General features: G+C 42.7%; 1 protein-coding gene across 2 annotated transcripts; it reads right to left on the minus strand.

Moving 5' to 3' along the window:
* Window positions 1-8,388: 8,388 nt before the first annotated feature.
* Window positions 8,389-18,227, minus strand: TMEM208 (transmembrane protein 208). 2 transcript variants are annotated; one of them, XM_056525302.1, is made up of 6 exons: window positions 18,073-18,227; window positions 15,651-15,746; window positions 15,266-15,325; window positions 13,664-13,800; window positions 12,917-13,001; window positions 8,389-8,751 (listed from the first exon to the last, which is right to left on the minus strand). In XM_056525302.1, the coding sequence occupies exons 1-6, from the start codon at window positions 18,076-18,078 to the stop codon at window positions 8,608-8,610; spliced, it is 528 nt and encodes a 175-aa protein (XP_056381277.1). In that variant the 5' UTR covers window positions 18,079-18,227; the 3' UTR covers window positions 8,389-8,607. The 2 variants fall into 2 exon arrangements, with proteins under 2 accessions (XP_056381277.1, XP_056381278.1); XM_056525303.1 differs by lacking the exon at window positions 18,073-18,227 and having other exon boundaries at window positions 13,664-13,766; window positions 15,651-15,730.
* Between the last annotated feature and the right edge of the window lie 2,838 nt (window positions 18,228-21,065).

Here is a 21,065-nt window from a genome sequence, read left to right on the forward strand (position 1 = left end):
GCATATGCTATAGATCTCGCAATGTATATTATAACTAGATATAATTTTAATCTTTAAAATATCTATATATATCTCTCATATTTATTTATTCATCTCATATCTATGTACAGTGGTCCCTCAACATATGATGGTAATCCATTCCAAATGAACCATCGTTTGTTGAAACCATCGTATGTTGAGGGATCCGTGCAATGTAAAGCATAGGAGGTAATACTCACGTGTCCCCACCGCTCCAGACCCGTCACCGCTGCCCTGGATATCGGCCCTCCATCGCTGTAGCCGTGTCACCGGGGTGTCCCAGTCGCTCCGGAACGTCTCTGCTGCCCGGGATCCTCACTCTCCGTCGCCGCCATCACGCCGCTCCTATTGGATGACGGGACGGCGTGCGCGAAGACGTGATGACGACGATGGAGAGCGCCGACGATGCAGGGGACCCCGAAGAGGATGCGCCGGAGCCCCGAGGACATGTAAGTGATCGTCGGGGCACATGGCGCACCGTAAATGGCTATCCGGCAGCAGCTGAAGTAGTCTGCGCTGCCGGATAGCGGTTTATGCGATGGCCTCGACATACAAAAGCATCGTATGTTGATGCTGCCTTCAACATGCAATGGTCTCTGAGAGACCACCATATCTTGAAATGATCGTATGTCGGGGGGGGGGGGTCACTGTATACATCTATTTAGGAAAAAAATCTCTGAAGCTGCAAAGCCCCTTGGTATATATCTGTGATTTTGTTTAACCAAGTGTAGTATCCTGCTCATGGATCTGTGAAGACATTCCAAAATCATCCATAAAGCAAGCACCAGAGTGGTAATTTATCATAAACAATGTTTTATCTATATAAAAATCTATTAAATATATACCGCATATCGCTCTATCTAATGTTCAAGAATTACTCCCGACCGTTGTGTACGTCTGATCTGATACTACATTAAATGTTTGGTTGAAGTTATTGCTGCCAAAGGAGGTACAACCAGTTATTAAATCCAAGGGTTCACATACTTTTTCCACCTGCACTGTGAATGTTTACATGGTGTGTTCACTAAAAACATGGTAACATTTAATTCTGTGTGTGTGTTATTAGTTTAATCAGACTGTGATTGTCTATTGTTGTGACTTAGATGAAGATCAGATCACATTTTATGACCAATTTGTGCAGAAATCCATATAATTCCAAAGGGTTCACATACTTTTTCTTGCAGCTGTACATGCAGAAAGACAATCCACTGTCTCATAACCATACCATTCCAAATATACATGCAGAAATAGACAATCCACTGTCTCATAAAACACAAACTCTTTACTTTTAATTCCGATTCCAGATTCAAGAAATATACCCATTAAAACGCTGTTTAACCCCTTAAGGACTCAGCCCATTTTGGCCTTAAGGACTCAGACTATTTAAATTTTACGTTTTCATTTTTTCCTCCTCGCCTTCTAAAAATCATAACTCTTTTATATTTTCATCCACAGACTAGTATGAGGGCTTGTTTTTTGCGCGACCAGTTGTCCTTTGTAATGACATTACTCATTATATCATAAAATGTATGGCGCAACCAAAAAACACTATTTTTGTGGGGAAATTAAAACGAAAAACGCAATTTTGCTAATTTTGGAAGGGTTCGTTTTCACACCGTACAATTTATGGTAAAAATGACGTGTGTTCTTTATTCTGAGGGTCAATACGATTAAAATGATACCCATTATTACGTACTTTTCTATTATTGTTGCGCTTAAAAAAAATCACAAACTTTTGAACCAAATTAGTACGTTTATAATCCCTTTATTTTGATGACCTATAACTTTTTTATTTTTCCGTATAAGCGGCGGTATGGGGGCTCATTTTTTGCGCCATGATCTGTACTTTTTTTTGATACCACATTTGCATATAAAAAACTTTTAATACATTTTTTATAAAAAAAATGTTAATAAAATGTATTAAAAAAGTAGGAATTTTGGACTTTTTTTTTTTTTCGTTCACGCCGTTCACCGTACGGGATCATTAACATTTTATTTTAATAGTTCGGATATTTACGCACGCGGCGATACCAAATATGTCTATAAAAAAAAAATTTACGCTTTTTGGGGGTAAAATAGGAAAAAACGGACGTTTTACTTTTTTATTGGGGGAGTGGATTTTTCACTTTTTTTTTACTTTTACTTTTACATTTTTTTTTACACTTGAATGGTCCCCATAGGGGACTATTCATAGCAATACCATGATTGCTAATACTGATCTGTTCTATGTATAGGACATAGAACAGATCAGTGTTTTCGGTGATCTTCTGCTCTGGTCTGCTCGATCACAGACCAGAGCAGGAGACGCCGGGAGCCGGACGGAGGATGGAGAGGGGACCTCCGTGCGGCGTTATGAATGATCGGATCCCCGCAGCAGCGCTGCGGGCGATCCGATCATTCATTCAAATCGTGCACTGCCGCAGATGCCGGGATCTGTATTGATCCCGGCACCTGAGGGGTTAATGGCGGACGCCCGCGAGATCGCTTGCGTCGGCCATTGCCGGCGGGTCCCTGGCTGCGATCTGCAGCCGGGATCAGCCGCGCATGACACTGGCATCGCTCCGATGCCCGCGGTTATGCACAGGACGTAAATGTACGTCCTGGTGCGTTAAGTACCACCGCACCAGGACGTACATTTACGTCCTGCGTCCTTAAGGGGTTAAAGGGGTACTCCGGTGAAAACCTTTTTTCTTTTAAATCAACTGGTGGCAGAAAGTTAAACATATTTGTAAATTACTTCTATTAAAAAATCTTAATCCTTCCTGTACTTATTAGCTGCTAAATACTACAGAGGAAATTCTTTTCTTTTTGGAATGCTCTCTGATGACATCACGAGCACAGTGCTCTCTGCTGACGTTATTATAATAATAATAACTCTTTATTTATTGTTGTCCTTAGTGGGATTTGAACCCAAGGCCCTAGCACTGCAAGGCAGCAGTGCTAACCACTGAGCCACCATGCTGCCCTTAGCATACATCTGCTATGCATGGTTCCTAAAATGGACAGAGATGTCAGCAGAGAGCACTGTGCTCGTGATGTGATCAGTGTTCCAAAAAGAAAGGAATTTCCTCTGTAGCATTCAGCAGCTAATAAGTACTGGAAGGATTAAGATTTTTTAATAGAAGTAATTTACAAATATGTTTAACTTTCTGCCACCAGTTGATTTAAAAGAAAAAAGGTTTTCACCGGAGTACCCCTTTAACCCCTTAAGGACGCAGGACGTAAATGTACGTCCTGGTGTGGTGGTACTTAACGCACCAGGACGTACATTTACGTCCTAAGCATAACCGCGGGCATCGGAGCGATGCCCGTGTCATGCGCGGCTGATCCCGGCTGCTGATCGCAGCCAGGGACCCGCCGGCAATGGCTGACGCCCGCGATCTCGCGGGCGTCCGCCATTAACCCCTCAGGTGCCGGGATCAATACAGATCCCGGCATCTGCGGCAGTTCGCGATTTAAATGAATGATCGGATCGCCCGCAGCGCTGCTGCGGGGATCCGATCATTCATAACGCCGCACGGAGGTCCCCTCTCCTTCCTCCGTGCGGCTCCCGGCATCTCCTGCTCTGGTCTGTGATCGAGCAGACCAGAGCAGAAGATGACCGATAATACTGATCTGTTCTATGTCCTATACATAGAACAGATCAGTATTAGCAATCATGGTATTGCTATGAATAGTCCCCTATGGGGACTATTCAAGTGTAAAAAAAAATGTAAAAAAATGTAAAAGTAAAAGTTAAAAAAAAGTGAAAAATACCCTCCCCCAATAAAAAAGTAAAACGTCCGTTTTTTCCTATTTTACCCCCAAAAAGCGTAAAAAATTTTTTTATAGACATATTTGGTATCGCCGGGTGCGTAAAGTTCCGAACTATTAAAATAAAATGTTAATGATCCCGTACGGTTAACGGCGTGAACGAAAAAAAAGTCCAAGTCCAAAAGTCCAAAATTCCTACTTTTTAAATACATTTTATTAAAAAAAAAATTATAAAAAATGTATTAAAAGTTTTTTATATGCAAATGTGGTATCAAAAAAAAGTACAGATCGTGGCGCAAAAAATGAGCCCCCATACCGCTGCTTATACGGAAAAATAAAAAAGTTATAGGTCATCAAAATAAAGGGATTATAAACGTACTAATTTGGTTAAAAAGTTTGTGATTTTTTTTAAGCGCAACAATAATATAAAAGTATATAATAATGGGTATCATTTTAATTGTATTGACCCTCAGAATAAAGAACACACGTCATTTTTACCATAAATTGTACGGCATGAAAACAAAACCTTCCAAAATTAGCAAAATTGCGTTTTTCGTTTTAATTTCCCCACAAAAATAGTGTTTTTTGGTTGCGCCATACATTTTATGATATAATGAGTGATGTCATTACAAAGGACAACTGGTCGCGCAAAAAACAAGTCCTCATACTAGTCTGTGGATGAAAATATAAAAGAGTTATGATTTTTAGAAGGCGAGGAGGAAAAAATGAAAACGTAAAAATTAAATTGTCTGAGTCCTTAAGGCCAAAATGGTCTGAGTCCTTAAGGGGTTAAGTCGCTGTGTGACACCATGTGTGCCTAATAGCAGCCATGATTAGTTTACTGAGATATTAGTCACATTTACTATAGTAGCTTAGGCCAGTCTTTTTAGTTAAAACTGCACTAGTAAAAGTCACATGCTCTAAAAAGACACAGTTTTTGTCAAATTTCTAAAGAGGACAGCCTAAAAAAAAGTGGAGAATATCTCCATTGTATGCAGAGATTTGATTTTCTGTTTCAAACACGCCACATTTATTAAGAGCAATGCTGCTTCTAATAAACGTCATAGACAGTCAGATTGGCTTCTGTAGCCAGTAGACCAGAGGCCATTCGGAGATTTCCTGTTGCCATGGCTACCATCAGTACCCCGCATGTGCTGATTGAGGGAGCCCTCTTCCTTTGTGCTGTAGCTGCACTGACCATAGAACAGCAATGCACTTGTCCGTTCCAGAAGAACCAAGTAATATGTGACAACTAGCTCCTGCCAGGGATGACACAGACTAGTGTTTCCCAGCCAGAGTGCCTCCAGCTGTTGCAAAACAACTCCCAGCATGCTCGGACAGCCTTTGGCTGTCCGAGCATGCTGGGGGTTGTTTTGCAACAGCTGGAGGCACCCTGGTTGGGAAACACTGACACATACACTGCTCCTGAGCTGGTTTCACCGTAAGGTTGCAGTAAATCACTTGCTTTTCCTACGTACCAGGTACGTAATTATACAGGAAGGGGTTAATGCACAATTTTTTTTCATATCCCGAGTGTTTTAATGGAAGACTCATATCATTTGAATTATCTAGTTAAAAAAAAAAAGAAAGTGGACTGTCTTCTTGCTCTCAGCACTATACTGCCTGGAGGCATGACATCATTGCTCTGTCAGCTGGATCTCCCTATAGATTGCTAAAGACAATGCTATCATGCACATGGAGAATTTGTCCTCCACACTCCAGGACTCTTATATTTGCTTTCTCGGACATGGTTTTAGTAGCTGGAATTCAAAGATTCACCAGACTAGACGTCTCTCTTGTGGCATGCCTCTTTCTCCACGTAAATGTCACGTCCAGCTCTTTACCGTGGGGTCAGGGCATCCCTCCTATTTCCCCCCTTCTTTTTCCTGTGTGTGTCATCTATTTTGTAATAAATATCAGTTGGTACACCGGGATGTGGTGACATGTCTTTCCCCCTCCCTTTTTCTAATTTTTTTTTTTTTTTTTTTTTTTTAAAGGGGTACTCCAGTGAAACACTTTTTTTTTTTAAATCAACTGGTGCTAGAAAGTTAAACAGATTTGTAAATCACTTCTATTAAAAAATCTTAATCCTTCCTGTACTTATTAGCTGCTGAATACTACAGCGGAAATTCTTTTTTTTTGTAAACACAGAGTTCTCTGCTGACATCATGAGCACAGTGCTCTCTGCTGACATCTCTGTCCATTTTAGGAACTGTCCAGGGTAAAAGGAAATCCCCATAGCAAACATTCTGTTCTGGACAGTTCCTAAAATGGACAGAGATGTCAGCAGAGAGCACTGTGCTCATGATGTCAGCAGAGAACTGTGTTTACAAAAAAAAAGAATTTCCGCTGTAGTATTCAGCAGCTAATAAGTACAGGAAGGATTAAGATTTTTTTAATAGAAGTAATTTACAAATCTTATTATTGAATTGGCAAGCGCTGTCTCAGACACATATCTATTAAAGCTAGGTGGTGGGGACTAACCTGATGCTGCTGTAGGAGGAGGGAAGGATCCTGATGGTATGGAAGAAACTTTAGGTGGTGTGAGGAAGTGCTCACCTGATGACCGAAAAATGGGAATACAGTGACTGGATTACATAAAGATATGCATGTCAATTTGAATGAGCTCTATCTATAAAACATGGTCTACCTTTAAATGATCGGTCGCGCTGGTGCGAGCGATGGTGGTTTGAATGGCTGATGTGGTAAGCTGAAGGGGTGATTTTCCTATGGTATAAAACTGATTAAACAATCTGGTTATGGTGAAAAGAATGATGAATACTTTCAGCAGAGTCGTTCTTATTAATACCTGTTCAAGAGCTGTATTACTGATTCTGTATGGGTATTGTAGAGGAAAATGCTTGATGCTGTGGGCTCTCCCTGAGGGTACTCCAGAGGTTGAAAAAAATGCGAATGAAGCCCCTTTATACCGTTCAACTCTGTATAATTTATAATAATAATATAGTCACAACAGAGTATTGTAAGCTAATGGAATGTCCACAAAGCATAGGAGTATTTTTATAAGTAGATGATTACTATTAAATCACTTAGTGGCGTACCTGTTGCGCGGTCAGCACTGTTGCGGGCCCTCAATGAAGGTATTCCTGGATTAATAAACAGGTGTAGAGTTGGAGTTCAGTCCGGGAAATCGTTGGTTGTAATCCGGTTAGTTAAAGGGAGCGTTTGGCGGCAGTGGGAGTGCGCCCCGGCCGGTGGCGTCTCGACCTACCTGCCCGCTCGCTGTTAGGTGAATCAGGTGGAGGTGATTTGGATCTAAGTGACGTCACTACGGTATCCTCTATGGTCCACAAACCTATCGACGCGTTTCGGAAGGCTGTCGGCTTCCTTCGTCTGGAAGGTCGATAGGCGCACTCCCACTGCCGCCAAACGCTCCCTTTAACTAACCGGATTACAACCAACTCTACACCTGTTTATTAATCCAGGAATACCTTCATTGAGGGCCCGCAACAGTGCTGACCGCGCAACAGGTACCTGCGGGAGCTTTACCAGGTACGCCACTAAGTGATTTAATAGTAATCATCTACTTATAAAAATACTCCTATGCTTTGTGGACATTCCATTAGCTTACAATACTCTGTTGTGACTATATTATTATTATAAATTATACAGAGTTGAACGGTATAAAGGGGCTTCATTCGCATTTTTTTCAACCTCTGGAGTACCCTCAGGGAGAGCCCACAGCATCAAGCATTTTCCTCTACAATACCCATACAGAATCAGTAATACAGCTCTTGAACAGGTATTAATAAGAACGACTCTGCTGAAAGTATTCATCATTCTTTTCACCATAACCAGATTGTTTAATCCGTTTTATACCATAGGAAAATCACCCCTTCAGCTTACCACATCAGCCATTCAAACCACCATCGCTCGCAGCAGCGCGACCGATCATTTAAAGGTAGACCATGTTTTATAGATAGAGCTCATTCAAATTGACATGCATATCTTTATGTAATCCAGTCACTGTATTCCCATTTTTCGGTCATCAGGTGAGCACTTCCTCACACCACCTACAGTTTCTTCCATACCATCAGGATCCTTCCCTCCTCCTACAGCAGCATCAGGTTAGTCCCCACCACCTAGCTTTAATAGATATGTGTCTGAGACAGCGCTTGCCAATTCAATAATACGTTTTGTTATATCCATTATATATCGGTGTGCATTATCAGGAGAGCACATCTATTGGCCAAGCAGCAGTCCAGCCACTGATCACATCCAAATCCATTCAGCGCTAGTGAATTTTTCTAAATAATTTACAAATCTGTTTAACTTTCTGGCACCAGTTGATTAAAAAAAAAAAAATACGTTTTTCAGCGGAGTACCACTTTAATGGGACAGTGTTTTTTGTGCCTTTCATGTTTATTATATTGCTCTTGTGTGGTTCACATTGAATATGTACTACTGATAAGGATCTTGATGTTTACCCTCCTATTACTTTTTCTAAAAAAGAAAAAAAAAAAAAAAGTGGAACATTACCAAAGTTCTCTTCTCTAGCCCCCAAAAGATAAGAGTGCTGTTGACCCCTTTTTCTTGTACAGTTAGCACCCAAAAACTGTATCTTAAGACATCAGAGATGGTTACTATGTACACTTGGAGCTGTGTTGTTAACACTTTATTATCACCAGCATAGAATAGCATCACCGATGTATAGATATTACAACAAAAATGTAGTTTTTTGTTTTTTTTCCCAGGAACTGTGTGTATTCATGATTCGCCCAATAACCACTGGAAGTCTTGCATAGAAAAACCACCACACCAGCTCAAACATGATGAGCAGAACCTGACATTGTCTATTTAACACTTTTCCTCGTGTTTTCAGAAGCGTTTCATCTGCCGCCTTTCCTGTCGTCGCTGTCGCTTTTCATTCTGTTCTTGTGGAGCAGCAGGGGCGGCTGAATCTGCTGAGAACCATGGCCCAAGAACATTCACCCACAGCAAATAAAAAGCTCGTCCTGGTGCCTGTAAAATAAGGGGAAAAGGGTCAATGCCAATGGCTGCACAAAGTCATGTCACAACTCCTGACCCCCTGTAGTGCTATCCACTTACTAAAAGTTCATTTCTCATCCATCCCTATAGGGGAACACTTCAATAGCTTAGGACGTATTTCATAAAAATCCATTGTTTTTTCATCACATGACACAGATATTTGATCAGACTGAGATGTGAAGGCCAAGTAAATTCAATGACTGCTTTATCATGTTCTAACAATCCCTAAACAATTTTTGCATGGGGCAGTATCCATCTGAACAAGACCACCATCAAGGAAAGTACTTGGTCTACAGAAAAAAGGTTTAGAGAGGTGATGGGCATTTAGCTACGAAGGCCCCATACGCAGCAATCTACAATGTACTATGGGGGAGAGTTATGAAAAACCGTGCAGAGGAAGAGTGGTGTAGTTGCCAATGGCAACCAGATTGCTGCTTTCATTTTTAAAGAGGCCCGTGAAAAATGAAAGAAGCAATCAGATTGGTTGCTATGGGCAACAGCATCACCCTTCCTCTACACAGGTTCTGATAAATCTCTCCTCGTGTTTTGACTGCTTTCTATTGTAGAAGTAAAAGAAGACGAGTGCTCTAGGAGATATCTATGTTATATTAAGACGAAACTGAGGTATTGTTCAAAAAAGCAATTCGACATTTGTTAAAAAAAATTAATAAATAAAAAATAAATGAAGAGGTAAATCGAGCTAATCTGGCAGGTAATTACTGGGTCAATCCTTTTGGGCCACAGGGCCCTTGTGAAATAAGGATTGTGACTATTTATTTCAGTCAGCTGGAGAGAGTATTGTATATAGGATAAATACATATGAAGATAAAATGCTGGAACCTTCCTGGGGAGGGCGCGCTGAGAGATTTGGGTTCTCTCGGGTCCTCCAGGTGTCCTGTCTTAAGAGTTGTGGGGCTCTGCCCCCACTGTAGCACAATCCTGGCAGTTTACCCAGCTTACCCATTTTTATCAAACTTGGAAACAGAACCTGGATCTGCATAGGGACCCCCTCCCCTTCGAGAGTCTTTGTATAGATAAAAGCCCCCCCTCCTGGTGTCTGTGATTTACGCTATCCTTCTGCCGAGTGGCTCTTGACTGATTCCCTTGCCTACCAAAAATGCTGGTCCTGGAAGCAGGACCTTTCCTTCACTACTAGTAAATCCTAAATCCTCTGTCTCAGTCAAGTTACAAGAGACCAATTATAAGATCCTGTCTAGATGGGATCGGGTCCCTGTTGCACCGATTTTACTCGACCATGTTGAAGGTGTTTGAGCTGCCGCTCGGCTCCGGGTGACCATTACTCATATATGGCTGGAATGCTCTGCCACACTTTCTCCCCAGGCGTTACGGCTGTCTATGATATCGGGACGGGTGAAGGATTTGAAGAGGGGTCTGGTGTGTCTCCTGCTGGCAGCGGCCCCTTCTTCAGTAGAAATAATTATAGCACCACATTATGTTCTATACAACTATCATTATCTCTCTAAAATGTGCATAGCACCCATTAATTGCCTATAATACCTGGATTATTATTGAACAATATGATCACCACCAGCATCATTTAGAAACATATTATTTCTATATATCTACTTAAGGATAAAGACTTGAACCATTCTCACAATATATACATATCTATATACAGCCACAAACTACAACCTACTCTGGGCCAAAAATATCAAATATGAACTGAGTGATTTTGATACCATTTGGACTTTATAAGTAGCATTAGTGTGATCTAGGAAGCAGCATGGATGCGTTACAATAGTATTTAACTGAAATGGCAGATATCTGATCTATAATTTTATTGCTGTTTATCCTTATTTGTATCTATCCTATATACTGCAACAGTCATGAATCTTTATCCAAAAGGGCCCTGAGGTACAAATGGGTTGACCCTTGAACTATTTTACTAGCTAGTTCAGTTCAATTTATCCATTTATTTATGTAATATTTTCAATCAAATAAATTAGGAATTGCTTTTTTAAGACTACTACAATTGTCTCTTTATACAATGTATGGATCTCCTGATTATTCTTTTGCTATCTCGTATAACCCTGATTTCCCTATGTTGGCTGTGGTGAGCAGCACGTTTTCTTTTAGCTTTCTATCTATGTTTTCAGTAATAATTGCTACTTTAAAGGTGCATTCACATCACGATATTGCAGTATACATTCTCAATTTGAAACCTTATAGAAAACTGTATACACTGACCTACCATACAAAAACTAGATGTATCCGGTTGTGTTTTTGTACATGTACGTTTTGGGGTTTTTTTGCGTTTATTTTACACGAGCACAAAACTGTAGTCTGCCATGGTTTTCACAGTTGCACAGTTCTGAACATATTTTTACAGTTTTCTCCGCAGCTGCCCTGGACTCCTGCAGTGCTGCAGTACTACTACAAAAGACTTGTTTCCATGATGTGAGTAGTAGGCTCCACTGGCTGCGGGAGTCTGCGTTCCGCTGAGGAGACTACAGTAGCACTTGTGCTACTACTCCCATCATGGAACAGAGTCTGTTCCATGTTAGGTGTAGTAGTACAGGGGCTGAGGGATTGATCGAATCGGGTCTCACTTCTGAGACCCGATGCGATCAAAAGTTATTAACCAGGAGAGCGGGCGGCATGCCACTCCGCTCCCCCCGATGTATATTTCAACTCAAAACTTCATATGCAAATATCCTGGGAAGCATAGAGTGGCCATTCACGGCTCTCAGCTGGGTTTTTTAAATTCTACAGTGCAGCTTAGTGATTTTACATAGAGCTGGGGAGCACAGAGCAATGCCGCCCACTTCCCTGGCAGGAGCCGTCCCTCCTACTATTGGTCCCATCATGGAACAGACACTGAAGGGGTGGCTCCTGCCGGGGAAGCGGACGGCATTGCGCTGTATTCCCTGGCCGACTCTATAAAATCACTGAGCCGCACTGTATCATTTTAAAAATCCCGCTGAGAGCCGTGAATGGCCACTTGGTGCTGGCCATTCAGGGCTCCCGGTGAGGTATTTGAATATGAAGTTCTAAGTGGAGTGGCATGCCTCCTGCTCCCCTGTTTAATAACTTATGATCGCAGTGGGTCTCAGAAGTGAAACCCGATGCGATCAATCCCTCAGCCCCTGTACTACTACCCTCAACATGGAACATACTCTTCCATGATTGGAGTAGTAGTACAATAGCTAGCCTTCATTGTGTCCATGACCTTGTTACCAGTTCACTGGTCAATCCTTGGACCACTTTTGGTAAATATCAATATAGACTGGTAACATACTACCAGACTTTTCTGTAATATATTACTCTCCTTTGAGAAGTGCCACTGACAAGATAATAATCAGTGTTTTACCAGTGAAATATGTTAAACAGCTGTATTCCCTTGAAGAAACCACAAGGCCTACAACCGCATAACAAAGCGAGGACATTTTCAGTAAAATGTAAGCAGTGTTGCCATGAACGAGTCATATGACCCCCTACATATGAATTAAGCCTTTTTTTGTTAAGGCTGATAGGTGTATTGCCATTGCCTTTCAGAGTCTACCTCCTGTTCGGTGTCTTGGCTCTTTCTTTATGATTCATATACACCATTTTTTATACAATAAATAATAAATTGTATTTTATGCCTCTATACATAAGTGTGTCACCCTATATTTATAGGGGTGTTAGGTTATGCTTTGTGTGTGCTGTGGACCTAGCTACCAATAGCAGGGGGGAAAAAGGCGTAGCATGCTTGAAAGAGAGATGGAAAATTTACAGTACTCAGCAAACGTTTGAGCCCGGCTTTCATTTCTCAGAATGCTCTGGTAAAATGAAAGCTGAGCTCTGATTGGTTGCTATGGGAAAATCATACAGTTTTTTTTTTCCCACCCTCATGAGACAGATTGATGAATCTGGCCATTGTGTCTTAGATTAGAAAGAGGTCAGGATGTTAAAGATAACCTATATATACCAACAAATTTAAGGAGACATGAAAACTTCTTGGTGAAATGGCATATGTTATATTACAATTCCCTGACATAATAGTCCGATTTGTGAAGTTTATTACATATTTATTATTTCTGTACTTGGATCCAATTTATTAGAGTTACTACAAGTTAAAGAGCAAGTGACATGTACGGTGCGATGAAATGTGAAGCTGCACAACTGCAGAACTCACCAGCAGCCAGAAATACCAGATGTAGAGTGAAAAGCAGCTGAGAACCTGGACAATGGCCGTCAGCAACACAACATCCTTCAGGTGTCTAGAAATACAAGATGATCTGTTATGCGAATGATGATACCACACACATAGTAATACAGCTTTATCAGATCAGAAACCACTGTACAAGTAGCAAAGAGCTAAAGCTGCCATAATCTACTCTCCTTACATATATATTACTAGAAAGAAGACTAATACTAGTTGTCACCCAGTGGCATAAGTAAATACATGCCAGGAGAGTGTGGGGAAGGGGGGCATGTGGTGTTCATAATAAACCAAGTCAGCTGAACACCCTTCAACTCTGTGGCTTGTTGATGGAGATCTGGTTCTATCCTTGTTCCATGACCTGGAAAATCTGAGGTCACAGCATCCAGTCCACCCCCCAAGGTATTAGAGATTTGCTTATGCAGTTTACTGAATGGCATAACTGTATTTTAGGGTGTGTGGTGGAATCATTGGGAACTAGAAACTCTAGGCCCATGTTAGTGACTAAGGCACGGTAGGGAGGAAACACGTCAGAGAAGGAGGATTTCACCAGTGTCATATCTGTTTTGCACATGGATTTTAAAAGAAGAAAATAAAGTGGACTTTTAAACTGCCAGTGCTGTGAAGTTCTATTTGAGTGTAAAGTGCTTGACAAACAAGACTTCATAGTGTCTTCCAAAACCATCCAAGAAGACATTCTCATGGGGCTCACATACTCACTCTGCCATTCCTTGCTCCATGTTTAGGTCAATTCCACCATCGAGTAGACTACCATCTTCAGAAAAGGTTGCTTGGGCCATTCCCCTCATGGAGCGATACGCCACTGCATAAATGACACAGCTGAAAATCAGGATGGCCTGTGGAAAAAGAAGATTACACAACTGCCACAAAAAGATAATAATGTTGCTGTGTATTCTCTGTACACCACAAGTTTACAACTTGGTACCTATGCCTGTTATCACACAGTAAGTATATCATTTTCTACAGTGCTTACTATATCTCCAAAAGTGGCAATACAGTGATCCCTCAACTTACAATAGCCTCAACATACAATAGTCTTTTCTGGACCATTGTAACTTGAAACCAGACTCAACATACAATGCTATGGACAGTCCAGATCTGTGAAACGTGTCAATGAACTGACCAATCAGAATGGGCATTTACTGGTAAAACTCCTGTATTACTGAAGTGTATGCACTGACTGGTGTCTGCTAGCGCCTCCCTACAGTACAGGGAAGTATTACATGTTTGTACACTTTACCTGTGCCAGGGTTAGCTGCTCCTTTGGACACCAGGTGAGGGCGACTCCATGTTACTTTTTTTTTTAGGACACTGTGTGTACTGTACAGGACCCCGAAGAAGCTCCTGTCCTCTACATAGACCGATGCTTCCCAAGCAGGGTGCCCCCGGCTGTTGCAAAACTACAACTCCCAGCATGCCCGGACAGCCAAAGGCTGTCCGGGCATGCTGGGAGTTGTAGTTTTGCAACAGCTGGAGGCTCCCTAGATGGGAAACACTGACATAGACAGTGATTTACAGCTCCCAGCAGATCTTTCTTACTTTTATATGTAAGGACTTGCTTTATCTATATTAGTTATCTACTTATTTGTATTTAATTCTCACTTTTTCCTATTTTTGGATGACATTTTGGTGCCTTTAGAACCAATTACCAGGTTTCCATACAGTTATGGTCTCAACATACAATGGTTTCAACATACAATGGTCGTCCTAGAACCAACTAATATTGTAACTTGAGGGACCACTGTATGTATGTATATATATATATATATATATATATATATATATATATATAATATATGTAGTAGAATAAAGGTCTTATCCAGACAGGCCATGAGGATACCGGTAGAGATGAGCAAATGTCAATGTCTGTTTCAGGTCGTACTCATTTATATGGCCCCCCTGACACAATACAGATTTGATAGTGCCACAGTACGCTGAGCAGTTGAACATATTCACCTTGCTGGGTGCAAAAAGAGTGTAACCATTGATGCATACTGCATTGCCACATACCTCCGGGCCTCTCAGTGTACAGGAGCAGGGACTACTGTCTGTGATAGCAGTCCCTGCTTTTGTATGTACTTTACATGGCTCCATATACTATACGTGTAGAGGACCACAGGCATCTAAGCGAATCATCCACAATTTGGGAAATTCAGAAGGAATTTGATTTGTCCTAAATTGATTCACTAATCTACATGGCCAGAGGTGAAAGAACTTCCTGGAATCAGGACTAGCACGATCCCAAATACAAACATTTTAAATGTGCCCCTGCAGCATGTATATTGCAATATGTTACCTTACCCAGCTCCAGAACGTGGAAGACTGGTAGAAGACCCCAAGAGTAACAGCTCCATATAACACCTGATGCAACAAAGAGAAGGAGGTCATATGAAGTCATGGTGTTCAAAGAAACAGTAGATTTAGATGCTGCTTTACTTGGCAAGACCACAGTGGTTCCTATAACTCCTATTTACTTCAATGAAAAGTCACTGAGAATACAGAGCCACCAATGTTCTAATATTTGAAAGTACAACCAGTGGCCGGTGACCACCAGAGTGCAGGTCGTACTATATAACGCTACATCAGGCAGAACAGCATCCGCTCATGGCCAGAAGAATAACAGAGTGTATATGGTTAACACAACATCCAATCACATGTTCAGGTGTAAGTCATGTGAAACACTTACCGTAGCTCCGAGAATGATGCGGAGATAGAAACTCAGTGTTTCCTTGTTCTCTTCATAGATCTGTTTCTTTCCCTTTGTGGCCACTTTTCCTTTAGGCTGAATACAAATAATGGTGGATTTGTAGTTAGCACTTTCACATAGCTCTGAGTACTATATCAGACAACCAGGACTCTGATCTGATTTCTATAGGAAATCCATAGGACAACCAGGACACTTCTACAGTCTGCCCCATGCACCCTCTACTGACAGCTCCGGCTCCTATAGATTCCCAGCCTAAAAAGTATTTATTAGTCTTATAGCAAAGGGAAATGTGTGGGGCAGGGTAAAGGTTGGCAGCAGGTGGGCCAGACACAGGTTAAAGGTCAACAAGGGTTGTTACTAATGGGCAGGATCATGGATTCAGGGCAGGATGGAGTACGGGGCAGAATGATGAAGTCAGGGCAGGGGCAGGTTACTGATGGGTAGGATGATGGAGACAGGGGCAGGATACCGATGGCCAGGATGAAGTCAGGGGCAGGATACCGATGGCCAGGATGAAGTCAGGGGCAGGATACCGATGGGCAGGTAGATGGAGTCAGGGGCAGGATACTGATGGGCAGGTAGATGGAGTCAGGGGCAGGATATTGATGGGCAGGAGGATGGAGTCAGGGGCAGAATACTGATGGTCAGGGGCAGGATACTTATGGGCAGGAGGATGGAGTCAGGGGCAGGATATTGATGGGCAGGAGGATGGAGTCAGGGGCAGAATACTGATGGGCAGGTAGATGGAGTCAGTGTTAGGTTGATGAAGTCAGGGACAGATTACTGATGGGCAGAATGATAAATTAAGGGGCAGGATACTGATGGGCAGGAGGATGGAGTCAGGGGCAGAATACTGATGGGCAGGAGGATGGAGTCAGGGGCAGAATACTGATGGGTAGGAGGATGGAGTCAGGGGCAGAATACTGATGGTCAGGGGCAGGATACTTATGGGCAGCAGGATGGAGTCAGGGGCAGGATATTGATGGGCAGGAGGATGGAGTCAGGGGCAGAATACTGATGGGTAGGAGGATGGAGTCAGGGGCAGAATACTGATGGTCAGGGGCAGGATACTTATGGGCAGGAGGATGGAGTCAGGGGCAGGATATTGATGGGCAGGAGGATGGAGTCAGGGGCAGAATACTGATGGGAAGGAGGATGGAGTCAGGGGCAGAATACTGATGGGTAGGAGGATGGAGTCAGGGGCAGAATACTGATGGTCAGGGGCAGGATACTTATGGGCAGGAGGATGGAGTCAGGGGCAGGATATTGATGGGCAGGAGGATGGAGTCAGGGGCAGAATACTGATGGGCAGGAGGATGGAGTCAGGGGCAGGATATTGATGGGCAGGAGGATGGAGTCAGGGGCAGAATACTGATGGTCAGGGGCAGGATACTTATGGGCAGGAGGATGGAGTCAGGGGCAGAATACTGATGGGCAGGAGGATGGAGTCAGGGGCAGGATATTGATGGGCAGGAGGATGGAGTCAGGGGCAGAATACTGATGTGAGGGGCAGGATACTTATGGGCAGGAGGATGGAGTCAGGGGCAGAATACTGATGGGCAGGAGGATGGAGTCAGGGGCAGGATATTGATGGGCAGGAGGATGGAGTCAGGGGCAGAATACTGATGTGAGGGGCAGGATACTTATGGGCAGGAGGATGAGTCAGGGGCAGGATATTGATGGGCAGGAGGATGGAGTCAGGGGCAGGATATTGATGGGTAGGAGGATGGAGTCAGGGGCAGAATACTGATGGTCAGGGGCAGGATACTTATGGGCAGGAGGATGGAGTCAGGGGCAGGATATTGATGGGCAGGAGGATGGAGTCAGGGGCAGAATACTGATGGGCAGGAGGATGGAGTCAGGGGCAGGAGGATGGAGTCAGGGGCAGGATACTGATGGGCAGGAGGATGGAGTCAGGGGCAGGATATTGATGGGCAGGAGGATGGAGTCAGGGGCAGAATACTGATGGTCAGGGGCAGGATACTTATGGGCAGGAGGATGGAGTCAGGGGCAGAATACTGATGGGCAGGAGGATGGAGTAAGGGGTAGGATACTGATGGGCAGGAGGATGGAATCAGGGGCAGAATACTGATGGGCAGGAAAAGGGGGTAATTTAGAGACAGGTTACTGTCAGGAGCAGACACTGAGAGGGGTGTTAGGGGCAGGTGAGTGGGGAAGGGCCAGGCTGCTGGCAGTACTGGTTAGGGGCATTGGCAGTGCACTAGATGGCAGAGCAGAGGTGTGGGGCAAGTTACTAAATGCCAAATAAGGTGTGTGGACAGGTTACTGGTCATCCGTTTTCTTAGTATTTGACACCTATATTGCCAGTGTTCACAATGAAGGATGACTAGCACTCATCTACCAATATTCCCCGCTATATGATTAACCCCTCCGCTCTCACCGCCATGATTGCAGCACATCTCCACCTCAGCAAAGCCACATATCCGGCGGCCCAAAATGACGTCAAAAGACGGCGCTGACATGGCAGAAGGAAACCAAGGACTTCCGCCCTTACTGTAGCTTGGCGACTGCCCCCACCTGGCCGGAACCCTGGGAGGAGCTGCTTTACGCCGCGCTGTCACCGTGCTTCTGTACGCTGAGCCCTGAGGAGCATTTTACGGCATTTACCACGTCTCATATCTGAATCCGACATATATCACGTGACCACTCTCCAGTGCATATAGATCTCTAAACCAGTGTTGTCCAATTTGTGGACTTTCAGCTGTTGCAAAACTCCAACCGGTGGCTGTTTAGATATGCTGGGAGTTGTAGTTTTTCAACATTTGGAGGTCCACAGTTTGAAGACCAATGATGTGCACCTGCCCTGTTATTATCTTTGAATCTTTGGCTGTCCATGTAACAATGGGGGAGATTTTCAAAACCTGTGCAGAGGAAGAATTTACCAGTTGCCCATAGCAACCAATCAGATCACTTTAATTTTTTTAAAAAGGCCTGTGAAAAATAAAGGAAGCAATCTGATTGGTTGCTATGGGCAACTGGTCAATTTTTCCTCTGCACATGTGTTGATAAACCATTTCCTATGTGGAACAGAAGTGCAAAATAGATCAGCTCACTAACTCTTCATTAGCTGCATGCATGAGACTAATGAGTCCCGGAGCACGGATTCAGGGAGCCGCTACTCCCCGATGGCAATAGAGACATAAAGGAGGAAAAATCCAGATCCCGGTGAAAAAAATCCATAAAACGTAACATTTAATAGTGCACATTAAAATGAAAAAAGGTGGTGGCAAGTGACATGTCACTCTAAAATAGTGAGTGAAATGCTAACGCGTTTCCAGCAGTCGCTCTTAGTCATGGCACTGACACCATGTCACACGGGGGTTTAACTATCCACTGGAGCAATGTCCGAGGCCACCACGAGTCAAACTCTCCACCCCCATGAAACGGGATATGACGTAGCGGACCAAGAACCGGCCAGGTGAAGGCCGAACAGGTGAGAAATGATTACACCTTGCAAGGGTAAATTAACCCGTTCCTAGGCCAGATATGACCCACGTGTACAAATGCTGCTAGCACTATGTAAGCCACATTACCAGGCTATATGTATATGACAAAGCGCAGCATAAAATATCTCTTCACATCGTATCACAATGATAAAGGCATATATACCCATATGTCATGGCACATAAATTAGAAAATTTATAAATAATATATACACACAAAATGGCATAGTTCGCATGAATGCCGCATGGTGTGATCAATAGCCTAGAAGGGCTGTATCACCGGCCATGTACGAGTGGCCAAATACAGCCAGTGCAATGGCCGCGTGATAAACTCATAGCCTAAACATAATTAGAACCAAAAAGCGGATAACCATGAGGTGCATATTCCTACAATAGTGACATGGGCATAAATAAAAATAAAATGAAAGGATGACATTTAAAATTTCTTATCAATATGTAAGTAACAATGAAGTGAATAAATAGAAATATAAATTCCTTGCCAATATATGAAACATGAAGATTAGTTCAAAATTATATTGTATATAACATATTCCCATGATTGGTCTGATGTGACAACTATGTCTATATACATCACAAAACCATCTGCATAACATGGTCTCCTGGCGAGATGACCATATTTTTGGCCGTCACATCACCAACAAGAATGTATAATGAAAATGTAATAAACGCTCCCATGCAACATAGACGATGGAGACAAATAATATCCAGCATGGATTTATACAGATGACACACAAAATGTAACGATCTCTAATTACTACAGAATCAATAAAAATACATGAGATCATTTCTGTAGTTAAGACCGGAAGGAGCTCGGGTCCCCATTCTGAGGATCCAAAACGGTTCTCCAGTAAAGAAAGCGTGTGACCAATCACCTCCTTGTTTGGGGGGGGGGGGGGGGGGGGAACCTTTTCAATACCCTGAATGTATATGGTATTACTTTTCCCTTCATGTTTCTCCACCAAGTGTCTGGTGACCAGACATCGATCGAGAGGAGAAATTGAGGTGAATGGAAAGATGCTCATATCTACGTCTTTTTAGTTTTCGGTCAGTGCATCCTATATATTGTAGTCTGCATGTGCTGCATGTCACACAATATACAACATATTCACTGTCATAATGAATAAAGTCCTTAATTGTATAACAAGTGCCTGTGGCCATGGACATGATCTGGTGGGAAGATGGCACATATAACTATATATATTACAGCGAGGTCTGCCACATTTATGGCTTCCAGTAGTGTGAAGCCATGTGTTGTTAGATTTTTCTACTGGAAAGTCGCTAGGGGATAAGATGGCACCCAACGACTTGGCTTTCTTAGCCACACATCTCACACCTCCCGACAGTAGACTGGCTAAATCATCATCCTGTAACAAGACAGGGATATGTCTTTTTATGATGTTCTTAATCTGGTCAAAGTTGTGAAGGAAGGGAGTAGTGAATGTGGGGACAAAAGAGGACTCAGGATGACCTGTACCAGAAGGAAATTAATACTGTTCTCTGGATTTAGAGTCTGCAATTGATTTGGCTTTCGCGAGTGTGGCATTACTATAGCCCCTCTTTTTTAGTTGATTAGTAATGCCAGCACTTGCCTGTTGATAATATATCTCATTTGAGGAGGCTCTTTTGGCCCTGATGTATTCCCCTATTGGAAGATTTTTTGTAGTATGTTTGGGATGACCGCTGCGAGTATGAAGAATACTATTCCCCGCTGTAGTTTTGTGGAACATCCTCGTATCAATTTTATGCATCATGTCATTTCCAATAAGGGTAACATCAAGGAAATTAATTGTACACTTCTCTCTATGAATGTGAAACATAAATTCAAATTATTGTCATAAAAAAATTACAAGAGGTCATCCTCATTCTCCCTCAAACCCTGGCATATTAGGAGTAGGTCGTCTATATATCT

This window comes from Hyla sarda, chromosome 6, assembly GCF_029499605.1.
Source record: "Hyla sarda isolate aHylSar1 chromosome 6, aHylSar1.hap1, whole genome shotgun sequence".
In the NCBI taxonomy this organism is placed as follows: domain Eukaryota; kingdom Metazoa; phylum Chordata; class Amphibia; order Anura; family Hylidae; genus Hyla; species Hyla sarda.

Bases quoted from the DNA above. Each gene is read 5' to 3' on its own strand.
- TMEM208 (XM_056525302.1), bottom strand. The intron at 13,801-15,265 runs GTAAGGTAACAT...CTTTTTCCACAG, and splicing joins CTTCCACGTTCTGGAGCTGG to GCCATCCTGATTTTCAGCTG. The intron at 13,002-13,663 runs GTGAGTATGTGA...TTGTATTTCTAG, and splicing joins ATGGAGCAAGGAATGGCAGA to ACACCTGAAGGATGTTGTGT.